The sequence below is a fragment of the Populus alba genome, chromosome 3 (assembly GCF_005239225.2).
Source record: "Populus alba chromosome 3, ASM523922v2, whole genome shotgun sequence".
Lineage (NCBI taxonomy): Eukaryota > Viridiplantae > Streptophyta > Magnoliopsida > Malpighiales > Salicaceae > Populus > Populus alba.
In genome coordinates, this window is record NC_133286.1 from 14,990,228 (window position 1) to 15,009,143 (window position 18,916).

An 18,916-nucleotide genomic window follows, 5' to 3' on the forward strand; every position below is an offset into this window, starting at 1 on the left:
CGAGTGAAATATCTAGTTTACTTTAAAAGGTGATTCGCAAAGACTTAAAGCAGAATGATGTCTGCATGCGAAACCAAGTAGCCAAGCCAAAATATGAACAGCCAAGTTGAAGTGATTGATAATCTATTCAACCAAGCCTTCATATCAGCTTAAAATCTTGGCTTTAAAACAGACAAAATTTAATGCGGGCTTGACTCATCTCACATGAAAATTGAGAATTGAAAAGGACTTTACTGTTCAGCCAGAGCTTTTTACCCTTCAACTAACATGATGCATACTACTAAGCTAAACTAAACTGGGCTGAGAAGGAAGCTCCAACCACCACCAAAATTTAAGCAAATGCAATTCTTCATGCCCCACATGATGCATTTACCTAAGTGCATTGACTGTAAAGTCTACAAAACCATAACCAAACACACAACCACTGTGGTGGTTGGGACAGACAGCGAGGCACCTTAATTAAAAATAAAGTCTTTCGCTTAAACTGAAGGTGCCCATGTCACCTTCATACGTTAAAATGGTCGATCTCCAGCTTAAAACATGATTTCAAGTCAATAAGAAAAGGATTAAAGAAACAGCATTAGTCTTAGGCATTGGTAAGGAATGACTGCAAACTGGAAAAAACCAATTCAATAAACTTCCGGCAACTTCAACCTACTCAAAGAAAAGGTTGCTCTTTGTACAGTTATTGCGTATGGGAGCCGTTTCAACATGTCCTTTCCCCTCCCTGCTGTTATCTAAAACCATGCTGAGCAACTTGTTTTGCGTTTCCTTCCAAAAGGAAAACTCCCTGTTGATTAAATGAAAAGGGTCTTGACAGATGGGGGAGGGAAGATTTACATGTTTGCAGCAAACAATACCATTGGCACGGAAGTGTAATTTTAATTATTTGGCTAAAGCTTGATCACAGTTTTTTTTTCAGCCCAGTTTCTTACAAAATGAATAGAGATGGAAATTGTGAATGAAAGAAAGTTATATCATATCATCATCTTCTGGTAGGGACTAAAGGAGCATTAATAACCTCAAATGCTCATCTAGAAATTTGCTAACAGGCTCAATCAATTGTCCTCATACCTATCAACATTCAGTTTGATGCATGACATTATCCAGAAGGAAAAATGAAAGGCATCCTCCATCACAAATAAAAGCAAAAAAATAATAAAATTGGCCAATGCAACATGACAATCACAATAACAGTCACATTTTACATCACAGAAAAAATGTCCATCAGAGTATTTCAAATTAAATTCAACACCTACTGATTCAAGCATTCCATAATCTCAGTCCTACGCTTTTTTTAACTCATCAATACACACACACACACACACACACATTTTGCTGCTAAAATTAGCTGAAGAAGACAACAAGTAAGCATGCAAAGCAAGAGAAAGAATCCAAAAGACAAAAAAGGTAGCTCTCCACACCCGGAAATGAATTCAAGGAATGCCAATTTTACAGACAAAAAACATATGCTGATAAAGAATGGAATTGCTTGGTAACAAAAGACTTTTAAGATGAAAAGAAAGAACTTTGCTCTTTCCAATTAAACAATTGAAAATGAATACCAGCATCAGTTCTTTTATGTGTTCCAATTGCAGTAAATGCAATTATGTAAAGTTACACACAGGGGAAACTGTGATAGAATTTCATTCCCTTTAACCCCTCCCAGCACGAACAATTAAAAAACCAAAAAAAAAAGAGAGAAAAAGAGCTAACTCTTTCCCTTTTCTCCACCATCCTGTACAATCCAATCGATCCAAATTTCCCTTCTTTTTCTTCCATTAAAATCTAACTGTAAAAAACTAAAACATTGAATCAAAAGTAAATAAAGAAAATAATAAAATAAAAAATAAAAGCCTCACCGGTGTTGGTGGCAATCAAAATGAATCGTTATATCATCTCTCAGTGAGTTGTGACCTTAGATCTCTTCTTTGCCTCGCTGTAAAGCACCACACCCATGATTGTAACCGCGAATCCAGCCATGCCCATCACAGTCACCGGATTCCTAAAGATCAAGACTGATATGACAGCAGCCACTGCAGCCTTAGCATTGCCTAACACTTGAAGAGTCAGGGCACTTGTGTGCCTGGTCACCAAAAAATTCGTTAAATTCACTAAATAAGCCACAGTTGCATTCCCAGCCAACAAGAACACAATAAACGGATCCCCTCTGGCTTTCTCAATGGTAATTGCAGCCACATTCCCTTCAATGTAAAGAGTGAACGGTAACAAAATCAAAGCAGCCATTGGTGCCATATAAAGCAACAAATTCATAGAATGTAACTTCTCAGCTTCTGATGTTAGCAAAATCCCTTGAACCACGGATTTTAAAGCACGTCCAGCAGTTGAACCAACACAAACCAAGAACCCAAATAAATGAAACAAAGGCTCACTATTACTGGCCAAAACAATTCCAAAAACCACAGGCAAAAGTGCGCAATAAACCTCAGCAGATTCTTTCTTGCACGTTATCAAGAACGCAAAAATAGCAGTAAAAAATGGTGTAGTTGCCCCAATAGCTTGATTAAAAGACACAGGCAAGTACCTCAATGAAGTATTACCACAAACCACAGAAAAACAAAAGATAGCACTCAAAGCAAAGATCTTCATAAACTGCTTCCTTGATAAAATATGCTGCAGTGGTACTATTTCAAGAAACTTTATAGCCACATAGCTGTAACAAGCACACGAAATCATGTGCAGCATTGTTAAGAATATTGGGTACCGGAAGCCATAAAAACTTAACAGGTACTTGTTAAGTAACAAAACACCAATGTTGGACATGTACCATGATGCAATTATCACAGCTGTTAAAATATTTGGAGAGAAATATGATCCCACGGTGGAATATGCATTGTTTCTTACATCACCAGGTGGGGTTGCTGGTATGTCAAGAACTTGGTCATCGGTGGTGGTTGACACGGTGGTGCCATCCACTATTCTCGGGTTGCTCATTCTCCTTGTTGCCCATTTTTGTGCCTCCACCATCCTCTTTGGTTCAAGGGCAAAATGGGATTTTACAAAAATATTCTCTTTCCAAGAATGTGCGACTCTACTTAGAGAGAGAGGAAGAAAGCTGGGAGCTTGAACTGTGTAGCATGAGATCTGTGAGTGAGAGGTGAGGATGAATGGTGATATTTCCTCGTTTTTTTAGTCATGTGAAGTGCTTGTGTGTGGATCTGAATGGACGGTGGTGGTTCAGATTTAGGGTGGAGGTGAAATCTTGTCCTTTGGATTAAGGGAGGGTATGGGAAGAGAATAAAAATCATTAGATACCTCGTGAACAGAGCTTCATGTAAAAGTCAGTCGGTAATGGATACGTGACTGTGGTCTGACTAGATTTTACTGTGTAAGGGATACTTTTTATGGAAATTAAAAAAAAAAAAAGAGAGTAAATTGTAATTAAGGGTTTGATTATGCACACGTGTGAGGGTTAGTATAGATAGTATATTGATTGTATATGGGCCAAGAAAGGTGTTCTCGATTTGTGCAAATCCCCCCCTGCTTGCTTGAGTTGCAGGGGCTCAGTTGCGATTACGAAAGACTCAATAATTAAACTATATACATACTGATTTGTTTACACAACACAGTTTTTTCCGAGATAAATAACAAAAGCCAGCCTTTTTAGCTTTATTGTAATAATTGTTATTTTTTAAAATATATTTTATTTAAAAATAAATTGAAATAATATATTTTTTTAAAAAAATTATTTTTAATATCAGTACATCAAAATGATATAAAAATACCAAAACAATATTAATTTGAAGTTCAAAAAAATAAAAAAAAAATTAATTTTTTTTTTCAGAAACGCTTTTGAAACAAAAAAACAAACAGATTTATACACATCTATTAAGGGTTTAAAGATTGAGTCAAGAAACTAATTTCAACCTAGATTGAGTTTAAGCACCGATTTAGAAACTAAACATTTGTAGCTTAATTTTGTTAATTTTTTTCTTGATTATAGCTTCATGTACTCAATTTCATTACTAATTTGTCAAGACTTGTTATAGATATAAAATTTAAAAGAGTTGGTATAAAAGCTCATTCTTTTAGCATTTCAATCTATAAATTTTAGAGAAAGGAGAGAAAAAATCGCCAAAAAACAGCAAGAAGATGAAGAGTTGTAGGTTTTGCCACTTTTAAGAGACAAAACTTGTTGTTTTTTATGTCAACGGGTTTCATTCGACAAAAAAATTTTAATGACAGGTGTTTTGAACCTTCATCTTGTTTGAAAGATCACAACCTTCAACTTTCACAAAGGTTATGGCCCTTACCATTATCCTCAGAGATATAGAACCCTCGGGAGCTAGGAGTTTACTAACATCCCCCATCACCTCTCCACCTTTGCCTCCACCGATTATGAAGACAGGGGCCCTTTTTGTTAGCTTTCGCTAATAGGCAAAGTTGAAGCTTCTCCTTCAGCAATCAATCTTGTAGAGACAAAAACAAAACTAAGGCTACAAGTAAGGCAACAACAAAAAAAGTTTGCAACCTATATTGCAAAACGGCTTAGTGGTATTCTTGAGCTATTTTATTAACTTCATACTTGGTTGAAGTTGACTCAAACACAACACGATTCTTCTCCTTATCTGATCTCTGATAAGGCTTGATGTTTACTTTATGGAGGGACCCTCTGGTAGCGAGAACTAGGGGTAAGCAAAAAAACTGAAAAAACTATTAAATCGAGAAAATCATAAAAAAAAAAACTAAAAAAATCTAACCGTGAAAAAAACCAATTAGAATTTTAGAAAAACCAACCGATTCAATTTCGGTTTTATAACCCTGAAATTGAAAAAATCAAACCAAACCCAAATGAAAAAAAATTGAGCCAAAACTGAGCCAAACCAAAAAAACAAAAAAAACCAAGCAAGCCGGTTTGAACCAATTTTTGTTCTACAAACTGAACCGAAACCTGTTGGGTTGAACCGGTTTCAGTTTTTTTTTAAAAAAAATTGGTTTGGTTATTAATTTTTTTTTTATAAAAACCGAACTGAACAAAAAATAATCACCTATAGCATGAACAACTTAGATGAGTTGCAATCCTGCCCTGGGATTAATTGTTCTAATGAATCTTACAATCATCCATCTTCTCCTCCACTTCCTGACATTCATTGGCTTCATAGCCAATATGTTCTTCATGGTGCCATTGTTTTTATTGGCAAAGGTGAAGAACCACCTCATGTCATTGTCACCATCTGTACCAATAATCAATTAATAACAGCTTCTAAAAACATTGATTGTAGGCTCGAGCCTTACTATCGTATAATTTTTTTTCTTTCAAAAGAGCACATGATTATCCATCTATTAGGGTATGGCTGATATAGACCCAACTAATAATAGTTGAACACTTCCCTCGTGAACCTTTAAAAAAGGAAGTAATACCTTATTGTCTATATATAAATGGGAGCAGTAATTTCCAGAGCCTAGGGTCTGTTTACTGATATGCTTAGTAAGGTCAGGCATTTAAGCCATATACTCTCTAGGTTGGTGACATGCCACAATCTATACATTTACAACACTTATGTTACTAGAGATGTCATCTTTAGGAGTTTAAGGCAACCTTTTTTTTCCCTAAAAGTCCCCTATAAGGACAAAAAAAGGACTCCTGCAAGACCTTCTTTCCTGGGTATCTTTGGTAGGGGAAGGAGAAGGACTCCTACAGGAAGGTTTTTCCCCTTTCTCACCAGAGAAGGATGCCAATGTGACACCCTTTTTTTTTTATCTTAGGGCTCAGCATAATGGACCTTTGTCCCCTGTTGCTTTTTTTCAGGCTCTAGATGAAACCTGAATTCCTCATTAAGGACATAAATGCTTCTATTTTTAGAGATGGATTTGATGTTCCTACGGTCTATTTATTCTATTTTATAAAAAGATAGGTAAAAATTATTTAGAAAGGGAAATGCTTAAAGTAAGTCTTTTCTTGAAATTAAGAAGAGATGATTCGTGGTCTTGTTGCTAGAGCAAAGTTTTAAAAAAATCACTAAAAGTGAAAGTGAAAGAAAAGTTACATGTAAGAATGATTGGGGGTATAAAGAAACAAACCTTTTATTCCCAATGTCGGATGAATAACCTTTCATGTCACCACGTATTTAAAAATTCCACTCAATTATTGCATGAAAAGCCAACCAACATTCAATTTCTCGAAAGACATCTTTTACTAGTGAGGACAAGCCACCTAGATTTGAAGATCCCAATAATTCTATGTAAGGCAAGTAAGATTTTACAATGAAGGTAAAAAAGGTCTCATCTATTACTTATAGAGACTCTTCAAAATCTTTGAGTATAAAACTCAAAGACTTAAGGAGCTATTAATGGATCAATATTTATTGTTTTTGTTTAAAAAATGATCAAATAAAAGGTAATAACCCATCATTTCTGGGCTCAACCAAGTGCTGATGTTCTTTTCACATTATATATATTTTATGTTGGTGAGTCAATGATATTTTATCATGAGAAGTTAAAAGATATTTTATTAATACTTTAATATTTTCTCTTTAATAAAAAGTGTTAAGATATTTTATTAATACTTTAATATTTTCTCTTTAATAAAGAGTGTTAGGGAGGGTATAAAAGAGAGGGGAATATCCTTCAAAATAAGGTTAAGCTTTTCTCAACAAAAAATGACATATCTATTTTAGGATTTTCTTCTAAATTATGATTTATTTATTTTTATAAAACGATACTCATTTAATTATCAGAGAGTTCTCAAATACATAAGAGCTGATTTTTTTACAGATATCAAGTATGATCCACCAACCACTTTTCAAATATGAATGGATGAGATTGTTAGAATAAAGAGATTAACCAAATATCTCAAGTATTAGCTTGGCCCACGATATCATGGGATAAACTTGAACCTCTTCAATAATATTATAATTTTTATATTTATACATATCCTTGTAGATAAGTTGGTTGATGAAAAATAATACTGTGATTTTAATATATTTATATATTTAGAGAAATCTATCAAAATCAATGTTTCGTAAAATTAATTAAACATAAATTCATCACCCTCTCAAAAAGATATTAACATGATTGGAACAGAGATGTCTAATTAAACGAGTCTTCCATCATAAAAATTAATCTCGAGTGGAATCTAATGGATATTTGTGCAAGTAATTCTCTTGAGATAGTATGACTAGCACTTGTTTTACATCACACTATCAATAATATATAACTAGGGGTAACTATTCGGCCAATTGAAAGAAAATTTTTCAAAAAAATGTCAAACTTAGGATAAGGATAAAAGTTAGGTTCAATAAAATTCTCAAGACAATCGGTTTTATTTAATTAAAAAACTAGGAACTGACAAACTATAGGTGATGGGTATCTTACAAGATGTAAAGTCCCAACCACTAAATATTTGATAAATTATGTATAATAAAAGTAGGTCAACCTAACCCCTTTACCATTTCCATTCCTTATCCACTCCCAATTAATCGCGATAAAATAAATAAATGACAGTCTATGCATTGTATGCTAGAAAATTTTATCGGTACTAGTTATTTGTTGAGTTTCACTATATATATATATATATATATATATATATATATATATATATATATATATATATATATAAAGTTCAATACTTATGAAAGTGATAAAAATATTTTATTTAGAATTTCTTTCTTATACTTGGCATTTATTTCTTTCTTAAAAGTAGATTCTATAAAGTAATTAATAACCTGCAATTTATTACTCCTCCTCAAACCACTTTCATGCTCGTGCTTCTAGCCTCCTGACCCAAAGCCAGGCTGGCAACGAATATTATGATCATCAATTGCGATCATCCTTATTAATCTCAACATGACCTGCATTGGAATTTAAATTAAATTTTTTTAAAAAAAGATATTGACTAAGTGAAAATGATCTAAACTAGGTTTTAAATTAAATTGAAAAAAAAATTCACATGGTAAAAGTGAGAAACTCATCTTTCTTATAAGAAATAAAAAAAACACATGTACATGTAAATATTTGACCACAACTATCTAATTTATTTTATATGTTTTATTTTATTTATCTTAAGGTTAGTTATGCGAGTCCAACTTATCTATTTAAAATTTAATATAAGAAAAATTCAACATAAATTAGAATAATCTCTCGGGATACTATGAAATTATAAAAACAATAAAAAAAGAAATTATTGCATATAAAAAAGTTAAAATAAATAATTTAAAAAATAATAAAGGGGGTATTGATTAAAAAGCTTAATGAAAAAATTATTTTTTTCTTGAAAAAAGTAAGACATTGCTAGACCTAGCAGATTGGCCCTCCGCTCTTGGCCTAAAAGGGAGAAGACCAAGCGTGCCTAGTCTTATTTTGTTTTTGTCCTAAAAAAATAGAAACAAAGCAGGCAATATATTATTGGCTTAAGTGTTTTTAAACATAACATATGACATGTCATCCACTTGAAGTAGACAACGTGTTATTTGTCGATAGGTTTTCCAATTACTGCAAGTGCATTTTTCAAGTCACCTTTGATGACAAAAAAAAATTAGGATCCAAGTTTTTGGTCCTCTAAAACTCAAATTTGAATCTATTTTCACCTACAAACACTTTAAAAATATCATAAGAATGTCAATAAACTTATTTTCAACCCTTAAACACCTTAAAATAATTTAAAAAACCAAATTAGAAATACTTTTATGAGGCCCTATTTGCTTTTCTTGACATGGTTAAGGAACAAAACCATGTCCAACGAACTCTTTTCCTTAAGATAAATCAATTGACATCAATATTGATTTTTTTTTGTTTGTTTATATAGCTGAAATGTGGTCAATAAACACTCTCTCTCCATTCTTTTTTTAGTTGCTTTCTACCCCCTCCCTCAATATTTAGGGACTAAAACGTCATAAAAATTAAGTTTAGAGCTAAAACACAAGAACCTAAAAAGACAGGGACCAAATAATGCAAAAAATGAAAACATAATGGACCAAACTAAACTTTTCATGCTATTTGACTAGTGAAAACAATTGTTGTTTTCTTTATGTTAAATTTGGTTTTTGTTTTTTAATCTTTTTTAGTTATAGTCTAAAATTCTACATCGTAATATTGATTTTTAATTTATTATTGGGATTTTCTTGATACATTGTATATACTTGAATATGCAAATCAAAACAAATTTTAAAATATAAAAATATGTCAAAATAAGATAGAAGGAATGATAAGATTAAAAAGAAATGAAGTTCAATAGACGTGTATTGTATGATTTTTCTAAAGAACTAATCTAAAAATGAATAAACGATAATTGAATAGTGATTATTTAAAGTCTTTTAGTTTGTTTTGTAAAGTAATGTAATGTGATTGTGATTGTGATTGCAATGATACCTCTCTAGAATTATGAAAGTTAATCTCTTAAATTCTTTCGTTGATCTCTTATCGTCTTTTGCTTGGTGTTTATACACGAGAGAGTAAAGAATTTGAATATGGTATTTATCTTATCGCACGGGGACATCTCCCCCTTGAAAGGTAAATTACTGGTAGTGTTAATTCATATTCTATAGACGGGAGTGCTAGAAAATAATTAACCATATGCAAACTTAATTTATTAAGGTTCATAGAATGAAAAATTCTCCATATTAATAATTTATTTAATATTATCATGTGTTTATAAATTGTTTTATTGGGATCCGATGGTTAAATATTATCGTCGATCATGTGTATATCAAGCACCATCAATTCACCTAGCTTATGGTTTTATTTTTCACATCGATGAAGTTGTTTAAAATCTCTTCAATAACGAAATCTTTCCAAAGTTATTGTAAGATTATCAGCATGTTTATAAACAAATGTGAATTAAATTCAATTTATGAGCAGATTTGAATTCAATTAATAATATATTATAATTATTATATTTAGAATAACATAATAAATCACATAATTGAAACCAATTACACTGCTTGGAATACTTGTTGAAATAAATTGAATTAATAATTTTGACTATTTTATCTTTAATTTTAAAAACATTTTTTTACTAAAAGAATCTTTATATTTATTTAAAATGACATAAAATATAGGTGTTTTAAAGAAATTATAAAAAAATCTATCTCATATTAATTGTTTGTTAAATATTTATTGAATTTTTTTTGAAAATATATGTTCATTGAAAGTACCTTAGTATCAAAATTTGCTCATCAATTGGATGAAATCAGAGTGCATTGGATCTTGGTTCTTTTCCAGAAAGCCATTTGTACACACACAACAACCTGACCAAACTCCAAATATTAGTATATTTTTTTTAACATATTATCAACTTAAAGGTTCAGAACCCTACATGAATCTAGCAGCCCAGATAGAATAATAGTCTCAAAAACAAAAAAAAGTAAACAGATACAAGAAAAGGCAGCCCAAAAACATAAGTTAGGGTTTTTGAAATAAAATAAAGAGAAGGGTATTTTTGAAAAATAATTTTTAAACTCAAGTAGAATTGAATGTCTGATTTGTTTTTGATATTTTTTTAATTAAATTTTATTTGTCTGAAAAAGATTTCAAACAAAAAAAATTAATTTAATACTGTGAATTGAATTTAATTCTAGTAGCTCTTTGGACCCACGAGTCATTCTTGTGAACAACGGGTCTCATCTCATGGCTGGGGACTTGGGCTAAGACTCATGCCCTTCTCATACGATATTGAAGCAGTTTGTATGTACATCTTACATATCCACTTATAAAATCAAGTCAACTTTAATTCAGCCATTTTTGCAATTTATATTGCGTTAAACGAATTATTAACAAGAGTAATTTTGATAATTAAGACAAAACTAAACAACAATCAATTCATTTTTCCTTGCGTGTCTCCATGAAAAACACTCTTTGGAGAGAAACGACATCTTGGAAGGAGATGACCACTACCAGGCGCTAGCACCACTGTTTCCAGCAGGTAGGGAAATGGAGAGGTTGGTGCTGGAATTACCATGGGAAGCAGATTCCTCAAGCTTTCTTGAACGCTGGCGTCCTCTGTGTATGTGCCTGTCACAGTACTTTTGATATGGGAGAGCCTCTTTGCTACACCTCCATTTCTTTCCATCTGTTCTCCTACATCTCCCGGGCTCAGGCTCCATTCCCTTCTTATATGCCAAATATAATGGGTTGCACCCCATAACTAGACACCCACAAAAAAAAAAACAAAAAAAATCTCCTTTAAAGATTAGGAAAATTAGTTACATCGTAAATTAGTTAACGATCAAGTATTCATGGAAAGAAGACAAGTATATTGGGGACTGAGTGAAAGATATTCGTAGTTAAAAACAGAAGAGAGAAGAAGATAGAGTTATTGGGGACTTACGACTAGGGTAGAGTTGGCACAACCTTGAACTGAGACCACCAAGGGAAGTAGCAACACTTCTCCATATAGGTAAAACAAGGTGGTAAGGTACAGGAAATCCAGCTTGGATATACGTACAGATAAGAGACTGGAGTTGTAGCTCCTGCAGTTGAAGAACGGTGAACCCATAAGGCTTTTTGCAGCTGATTGCTGGTCTTGGACTAGACCCGCCACGTCCAAGCTCAAGTCCTAGCCCAAGTGCAGGTGACCCAGATTCACCATCGCGCCTATTTCTCTCCACGTTCCAACCACTTGCAAGCCTAGTCCCTACAAATTAAAGCAAATAAAAAGACGAAAAAAAATTGAGAACGGCATTGTTAGCTAGACTTGTTTGGTTGAAAAGGAGAGAAATTGGAAAATATAAGAGCAAGTGCATACTAGAGTTTGAAAGGCGGGCATGTTTGGAAGGTGGGGCTTGAGACTCCATTTCATGGCAATGGGCATCAAAATTGGCCCAATAAAACAGACCGAGTCAGCCGAGTGAAAGAAAGATGTTGCAATTAAATATTCTCTGCAAGTTGCGGCAACTATAGATCTCAAAGTCAGAAATTAAACACTAGTATCTTCTCTTGTCTGCAACAGAGCCTTTTCCTTTCACTCAACAGCTATAAAAATAAAACATGTTCTTTGAATAAACACCTAGCAATTAATGTAGCAGCAACAGAAATGACAAACGTACGGGCTTGTATTTAAGAGAGAGAGAGAGAGAGAGTAGAGTGAGACTGAACGTCTGTTGACATGTCAGGTTTTTGTTCAGGTTTTGTCAGAACTACACGCGTTTATCAGGCGGTGACAAAGGGCCGGTAGGACCAATATGAATATTCATCCTTCGTTTGGTAGTGCCTTCTGTGCAAATTTTGGATTTTCCTTTGTTTAAAATGATTTTTTTCATGTTTTTTATTGTTCTGACTGATATTAAAAAAAAAAAAAAAAAATATTAAAATCACTTTCAAAACCATCACATTAACTTTCTACCAGATAAGAATTTTCAAATCACAATCCGAGGTGAGCCATGGTGGAGAATAGTAATATCAAAGCATCGGAGCAGAAGACTTAAAGAACAAATGCAAAGCATCCATTAAGAACTCCAAGATTCCAAAACTGAAAACCAGAAACAATGGCTATTTCAACTCCAGATGGAATCCTTGATTCCTAAACAAAGGGGTTATAGTCGTGGGAAAGCGATTGAAAATCATCAGAATCATAGGATTGGATACAATATGTAACTACCTAAGGTTGAATTACCCGCCTTCTAGTCAGAAAACCCGAGAGAATGGATTAGAAAATCTTAAAAATTTCTTCATGATGCATTTTACCCACTTATTTATATCAAGAAGAGAAAGCAAAAATATGGTATGAAGGTTTCTTATTGGGTGTTGATGACTTAGCAAATTGGAAAGAAATTAGATTCACCATATAGTAATTATTCACAAATTAGTAATTTTAAAACGTAAAAATAAATCTAACCTTAACATTCTTGGTAACCAAACAAGACTAATTCATCTGTATCTCCGGAGATTAAAAAAAACACCAACGATTTTCGACCAAAGAAACAAAAACGTGGTTCTACACTACTCCGACCTCCGTTTTTATTGTATCTTTTATTTGCAGATTATGTGAACATGCACCTCGAGAAGAGATTCGTCGGAAAGAAAACACATAAGGGCTGACTCAGCAAAGACCATGACAATAAAAGAGGAAACGCAAACCAAGCTCTGGAATCATCTTAGGTCCAGTTCTAAATATATAATAACAAGTTTTGGTTTCGTTGGTTTTTTATCAAAATTAATTTGAACCGAAAATATTCACCTCTAATATTTAGCATAGAATCATGTTATGTTTCATCTAGAAATCTAGGAAATTTCTAAGAACCCTAACAACTAGTGAAAGAAATTTAGGAGCAAATTATAATTTCCATCTCTATTGCAACCCATTGTGTTAATTCACAATGAAAATCTCTTACAGTCCACGGTAACCAGTATTGTTAATTAATAAGAAATTAAATTCAACAAACTAATCAACAAGGCAATTGAGTCAATAGAAACAATGATGAACAATGCTGAATTATCTGCAATGATTTATTTCTCGGTGCATGGTATTGAGCAGAAAAAGGCATTTTGTTTTAGTTTAGTTCGTTTTAGTGCTAATGAATTATGAATTAAGTTTATTGAAAGAGGTTAATGAACCGAAAACCAAAGTTAAGTATGAGTTAAGAGTATTGATTAGAGTTAATGAAACCATAATCAAAGTTAAGTAAGAGTTACATGTACTAATTAATATTAATGAACTCGTATCAAATCAAAGTAAGATCTATGATCGTTGGAATTAATAAATGAATGCATAATTTATATAAATCACATACCAAAAATATTAAAATGATCCGAAGAATAAAATTAATGGAATTAGTATATGAAACAGTGCTCTTATTGTTGCAGCTAAATCAGTTAATAAATGTCCTAGTCTTTAGGATTAAGAGATAAGATTTGATTTATTCCTTGTTTACTAAACCACGTTTGTAGGAGTGCTAAACGTGGGTTGCATATTTTTCTATTTTCTGTTGTAACAGCTGATATATATATCAGCACTGTTTCATTGAATAATGTAGAGTTTTGTTCATTCTCTTCATTTAAGTGTTTAAAGGATTCTGAACTTAACAAGTGGTATCAGAGCTTGTTAGCATTAGGGTCTGATTGAGAAATATAAGAACCTGCAGTGTTCTTAAAAGAGAGAGAGTGCAGAGAAGGAACAAAGTGAGAGCAGGATGGCATCCGAAGGAAATTTTGTTCAACCAGCTATTCCAAGGTTTGATGGTCACTACGATCATTGGGCCATGCTGATGGAAAATTTCCTACGATCTAAAGAGTATTGGAGTTTGATCGAGGCAGGAATTCCAGTACTTGCAACTGGAACAGAACAGACAGAGGCACAACAAAAGACTGTTGAAGACATGAGGCTGAAAGATTTGAAGGTAAAAAATTATCTCTTTCAAGCCATTGATCGTACCATCATGGAGACAATTTTGAATAGAGATTCAGCAAAAGGAATATGGGATTCCATGCGTCAAAAGTATCAAGGATCTACTAAGGTGAAACGGGCTCAACTACAAGCATTACGGAGAGAATTTGAACTTCTTGGAATGAAAGCAGGAGAGAGTGTTGATGACTATTTCTGTAGAACTCTTACCATTGCCAACAAGATGAAAACTCAAGGTGAATGCATGGAACAAACTGTTATCATTGAGAAGATTCTGCGATCCATGACAACAAAGTTTGATTATGTTGTATGCTCCATCGAAGAATCAAATAATCTTGCTATCATGACCATTGATGAACTTCAAAGTAGCTTGCTTGTGCATGAGCAAAGAATGAAGGGTCACAAAGAGGAAGAGCAAGCTCTAAAAGTTACTAGTGGAGAGAGGTTTGAAGCAAGGGAGGATGATAGATTTGGGAGCAGAAACAGAAGCCGTGGAGGATTCAGAGGCAGAGGCAGAGGTCGAGGAAGGCAATCTTTCAACAAAGCTCTCATTGAGTGCTATCGCTGTTATAAATTAGGAAATTTTTCTTATGAATGTCCTAGTTGGGAAAAGGCAGCACATTATGTGGAACTAGAAGAAGAAGATGATATGTTGCTCATGTCATACGAGGAACCTAACAATTCCACCAGAGAAGAGGTATGGTTTTTAGACTCCGGTTGTAGCAGTCATATGAGTGGGAACAAACTGTGGTTTACACAGTTAGATGAAGGGTTCAGACACTCAGTTAAGCTAGGCAACAATTCTAAAATGGCAGTGATGGGAAAGGGATGTGTGAAGCTTAACATAGCTGGAGTGATGCAAAAGATTGATGGGGTTTACTATATCCCTGACTTGAAAAACAATTTATTAAGTATGGGTCAACTACAGGAGAAAGGCTTATCCATAATTATTCAAAACAATACGTGCAAATTGTTTCATCCAACTAGAGGTCTCATCATGGATACAACCATGACTTATAACAGAATGTTTGCCATAGCTACTGTAATGCCTTCAAAGGAATCTGTAGTTTTCTTTCAAGCGACTGAGAAAGAAAAAACACAACTATGGCACAGCAGGTTTGCTCATCTTAATTTCAAAGGATTAAGAATATTGCATTCCAAGAAGATGGTTGAAGGGCTGCCATTACTTCCAGCTCCAATGAAAGTGTGCACTGATTGTCTAGCAGGAAAACAACACAGGAACAACATTCCACAGAAAAGCTACTGGAGAGCAACATGCAAATTGCAACTTGTGCATTCTGATATTTGTGGACCTGTAACTCCAGAATCCAACAGTGGAAAAAGGTACCTTATCACTTTCATCGATGACTTTAGTAGAAAGTGTTGGGTTTATTTCATTTCAGCAAAGTCAGAAGCTTTCACTATGTTTAGAAAATTCAAAAGCTTAGCAGAAAAGGAAGCTGGTTCTTTAATGGGGTGTTTAAGAACCGACAGAGGTGGGGAATTTACGTCTAAAGAATTCAATGAATACTGTCTTTTGAATGGGATCAAAAGACAACTAACTGCAGTATACACTCCTCAGCAAAATGGTGTTGCTGAGAGGAAGAACCGAACAATCATGAATCTAGTTAGAAGCATGCTGTCAGAAAAACATATTCCTAGAGAGTTCTGGCCAGAAGCAGTGAACTGGTGTGTACATGTACTCAACAGGAGTCCTACTTTGGCTGTCAAAGATCTCACACCTGAGGAAGCATGGAGTTCTGTTAAACCTTCAGTGGCATACTTTCGTGTTTTTGGTTGTATTGGTCACGTTCATATTCCAAATGTGACAAGAACAAAGCTGGATTCAAGGAGTTCAAAGTGTGTGTTACTGGGAGTAAGTGAAGAAACAAAAGGATACAGAATGTATAATCCAATCACAAAGAAAATTATGATTAGCCGTGATGTGATTTTTGAAGAAAATGAAGTTTGGGATTGGACAGAAGGTGACATCAATGTATTGCTGAAATGGGGAGATGATGAGATCGATGTAGCTGAAGAAGTTGATGCTGAAATTGAAGAGCAGGATCAACAGGAGCAGCATCAACATGGAGTAAATAATTCCTCAGTTGGAGTAATTAGTTCTTCTTCAGCTAATTCGTCTTCAACAAACTCAACTGAAGAACATGAGTCTAATCAACCTGCTGCTGCTGAACATAATTCTCTTTCTGCTGCTACTCAACCTGCTGCTAGAATTCGAAGACCTCCATACTGGATGCAGGATTATGTCACAGGTACCACTGCTGCTCATCAAAATCAATCTACTGCAAATGTCACAGGTACCATTACTGCTAATCAACATGTTGAACGCAATTAACCTGCTGCTGCTGATCAACCTGCTGCAAGAATTCGAAGAACACCATCTTGGATGCAGGATTATGATACAGGTGCAATTTATTCTGAAGAAGAAGAAACTCCAAACATGGTATTTTATACCACTGCTGGAGATCCATACACCTATGAAGAAGCCTCACAAAGTCAGAAATGGAGAGCAGCCATGGATACTGAAATTTCAGCAATAGAGAGGAATGGTACGTGGGACTTAACTGTGCTTCCAAAGCATGCAAAGAAGATTGGTGTAAAATGGATTTACAAGACAAAGCTCAATGAAAAGGGGGAAGTGGACAAATACAAAGCAAGGCTTGTAGCAAAGGGGTATGCACAACAACATGGAATTGACTACACTGAAGTGTTTGCACCAGTAGCACGATGGGACACAATTCGAATGGTTCTCGCCATAGCAGCACAGAGAGATTGGACAGTATACCAGCTGGATGTAAAGAGTGCATTCCTCTATGGAGAATTAGATGAAGATGTGTATGTAGAGCAGCCTCTAGGCTATGAGAAGAAGAGAGAGGAATACAAAGTTTACAAATTAAAGAAAGCATTATACGGATTGAAGCAGGCACCGAGAGCCTGGTTTAGTAGAATTGAATCTTATTTTATGAAGGAAGGGTTTGTTCGATGTCCAAGTGAGCATACTCTGTTTGTAAAAACTCATCAAGAATGTCAAGGAGAAGGAAAGATTCTGGTGGTAAGCTTATATGTGGATGATCTGGTATTCACTGGAAATAATGAGGAAATGTTTGCAGATTTTAAAGCTTCCATGCAATAGGAATTTGCTATGACAGATTTAGGCAGAATGAAGTTCTTCCTTGGAGTAGAAGTTGTGCAAAATGATGAAGGAATCTTCTTGAGTCAAAAGAAATATGCATTGGAGATCTTGGAGAGGTTTGGCTTGGAGAATGCAAATTCTGTTCGTAATCCAATAGTACCAGGTGTTAAACTGATGAAGAATGAAGATGAACAGCAGGTGCATATGACTCAATATAAGCAGATGGTCGGTAGCCTTATGTATCTATCAGTCACAAGGCCAGATCTTATGTTTGTAGTGAGTTTAGTTAGTAGATATATGGAGCGACCAACAAATATACACATGCAGGCTATCAAAAGAATCTTGAGGTATGTAAAGGGCACAGTGGACTTGGGAATTTGCTACAAACGGGGAGCTGCAACTGATGAAATGTTGGTGGCCTTTTCTGATAATGACTATGCCGGTGATCAAGATGATCGAAGGAGCACTTCTGGATATGTGTTTATGTTCAGTGGGGGAGCAGTTGCATGGAGTTCTAAGAAACAGCCAGTGGTTTCACTTTCAACGACTGAGGCAGAATTCATATCTGCAGCTCATTGTGCTTGCCAGGTAGTGTGGATGAGAAGGGTACTTGATAGATTAAATTGCAAACAAGTTACACCTACTGTCATATACTGTGATAACATGTCTACGATTAAACTAGCAAAAAATCCAGTTATGCATGGCAGTAGTAAGCATATAGATGTCAGGTTTCACTTTCTGCGTGAGCTGTGCAAAGAAGGTGTTATTGAGTTGAAGTACTGCAATACAAGAGATCAAGTTGCTGACATCATGAAAAAAGCATTGAAGATGGATACGTTTGAGAAGCCGAGAAATTTGATGGGTATATGTGTGGTCTCAAATGAATAAACAATTTACTGCTGCTAAACTGCTTGCTGGAAAACAATGCAGTTTAAGGGAGGATTTGTTGCAGCTAAATCAATTAATAAATGTCCTAGTCTTTAGGATTAAGAGATAAGATTTGATTTATTCCTTGTTTACTAAACCACGTTTGTAGAAGTGCTAAACGTGGGTTGCATATTTTTCTATTTTCTGTTGTAACAGCTGATATATATATCAGCACTGTTTCATTGAATAATGTAGAGTTTTGTTCATTCTCTTCATTTGAGTGTTTAAAGGATTCTGAACTTAACAACTAGAAGCTAGAGATATTGAAATGATTTGATGAATGCAATTAGCTTAAAGTATGAGTTATGATTAGTTGAAATGGAATATTAAACATATCATTAATGAGATATTGATTCATTTATGAGAAAAATAGCCTAATGTGTATAATATAGGACATGTGGTAGTTTATTAATTAATGATGAGAATGCAATGAATCAATGAATTGGGAAAATTGGTTGGGATTAAATATTCTTATAAAAGGTCTAATAATGTTGTGATTACTCGTATAGTTTGGTGAATATTACTAAAATAATAATTGT

The 18,916-nt window shown here is 34.2% G+C and overlaps 2 protein-coding genes across 3 annotated transcripts; both read right to left on the reverse strand.

Annotated features, from left to right (window-relative positions):
- On the reverse strand, window positions 1–3,237 carry LOC118028741 (probable sugar phosphate/phosphate translocator At1g12500). Of its 2 annotated transcripts, none has more exons than XM_035032447.2 (2): window positions 1,863–3,237; window positions 1–790 (listed from the first exon to the last, which is right to left on the reverse strand). In XM_035032447.2, exon 1 carries the CDS (start codon window positions 2,986–2,988, stop codon window positions 1,903–1,905), a length of 1,086 nt encoding a protein of 361 aa, XP_034888338.1. In that variant the 5' UTR covers window positions 2,989–3,237; the 3' UTR covers window positions 1–790; window positions 1,863–1,902. The 2 variants fall into 2 exon arrangements, with proteins under 2 accessions (XP_034888338.1, XP_073264059.1); XM_073407958.1 differs by lacking the exon at window positions 1–790 and adding an exon at window positions 1,489–1,792.
- Window positions 3,238–10,666: 7,429 nt separating this feature from the next.
- Window positions 10,667–11,597, reverse strand: LOC118028765 (growth-regulating factor 12; the record flags this gene model as incomplete). Its single annotated transcript, XM_035032476.2, has 2 exons — window positions 10,667–11,101; window positions 11,285–11,597. Coding segments are annotated over 2 exons (567 nt in total), but the record flags the coding sequence as incomplete, so codon positions are not given.
- Window positions 11,598–18,916: the final 7,319 nt, after the last annotated feature.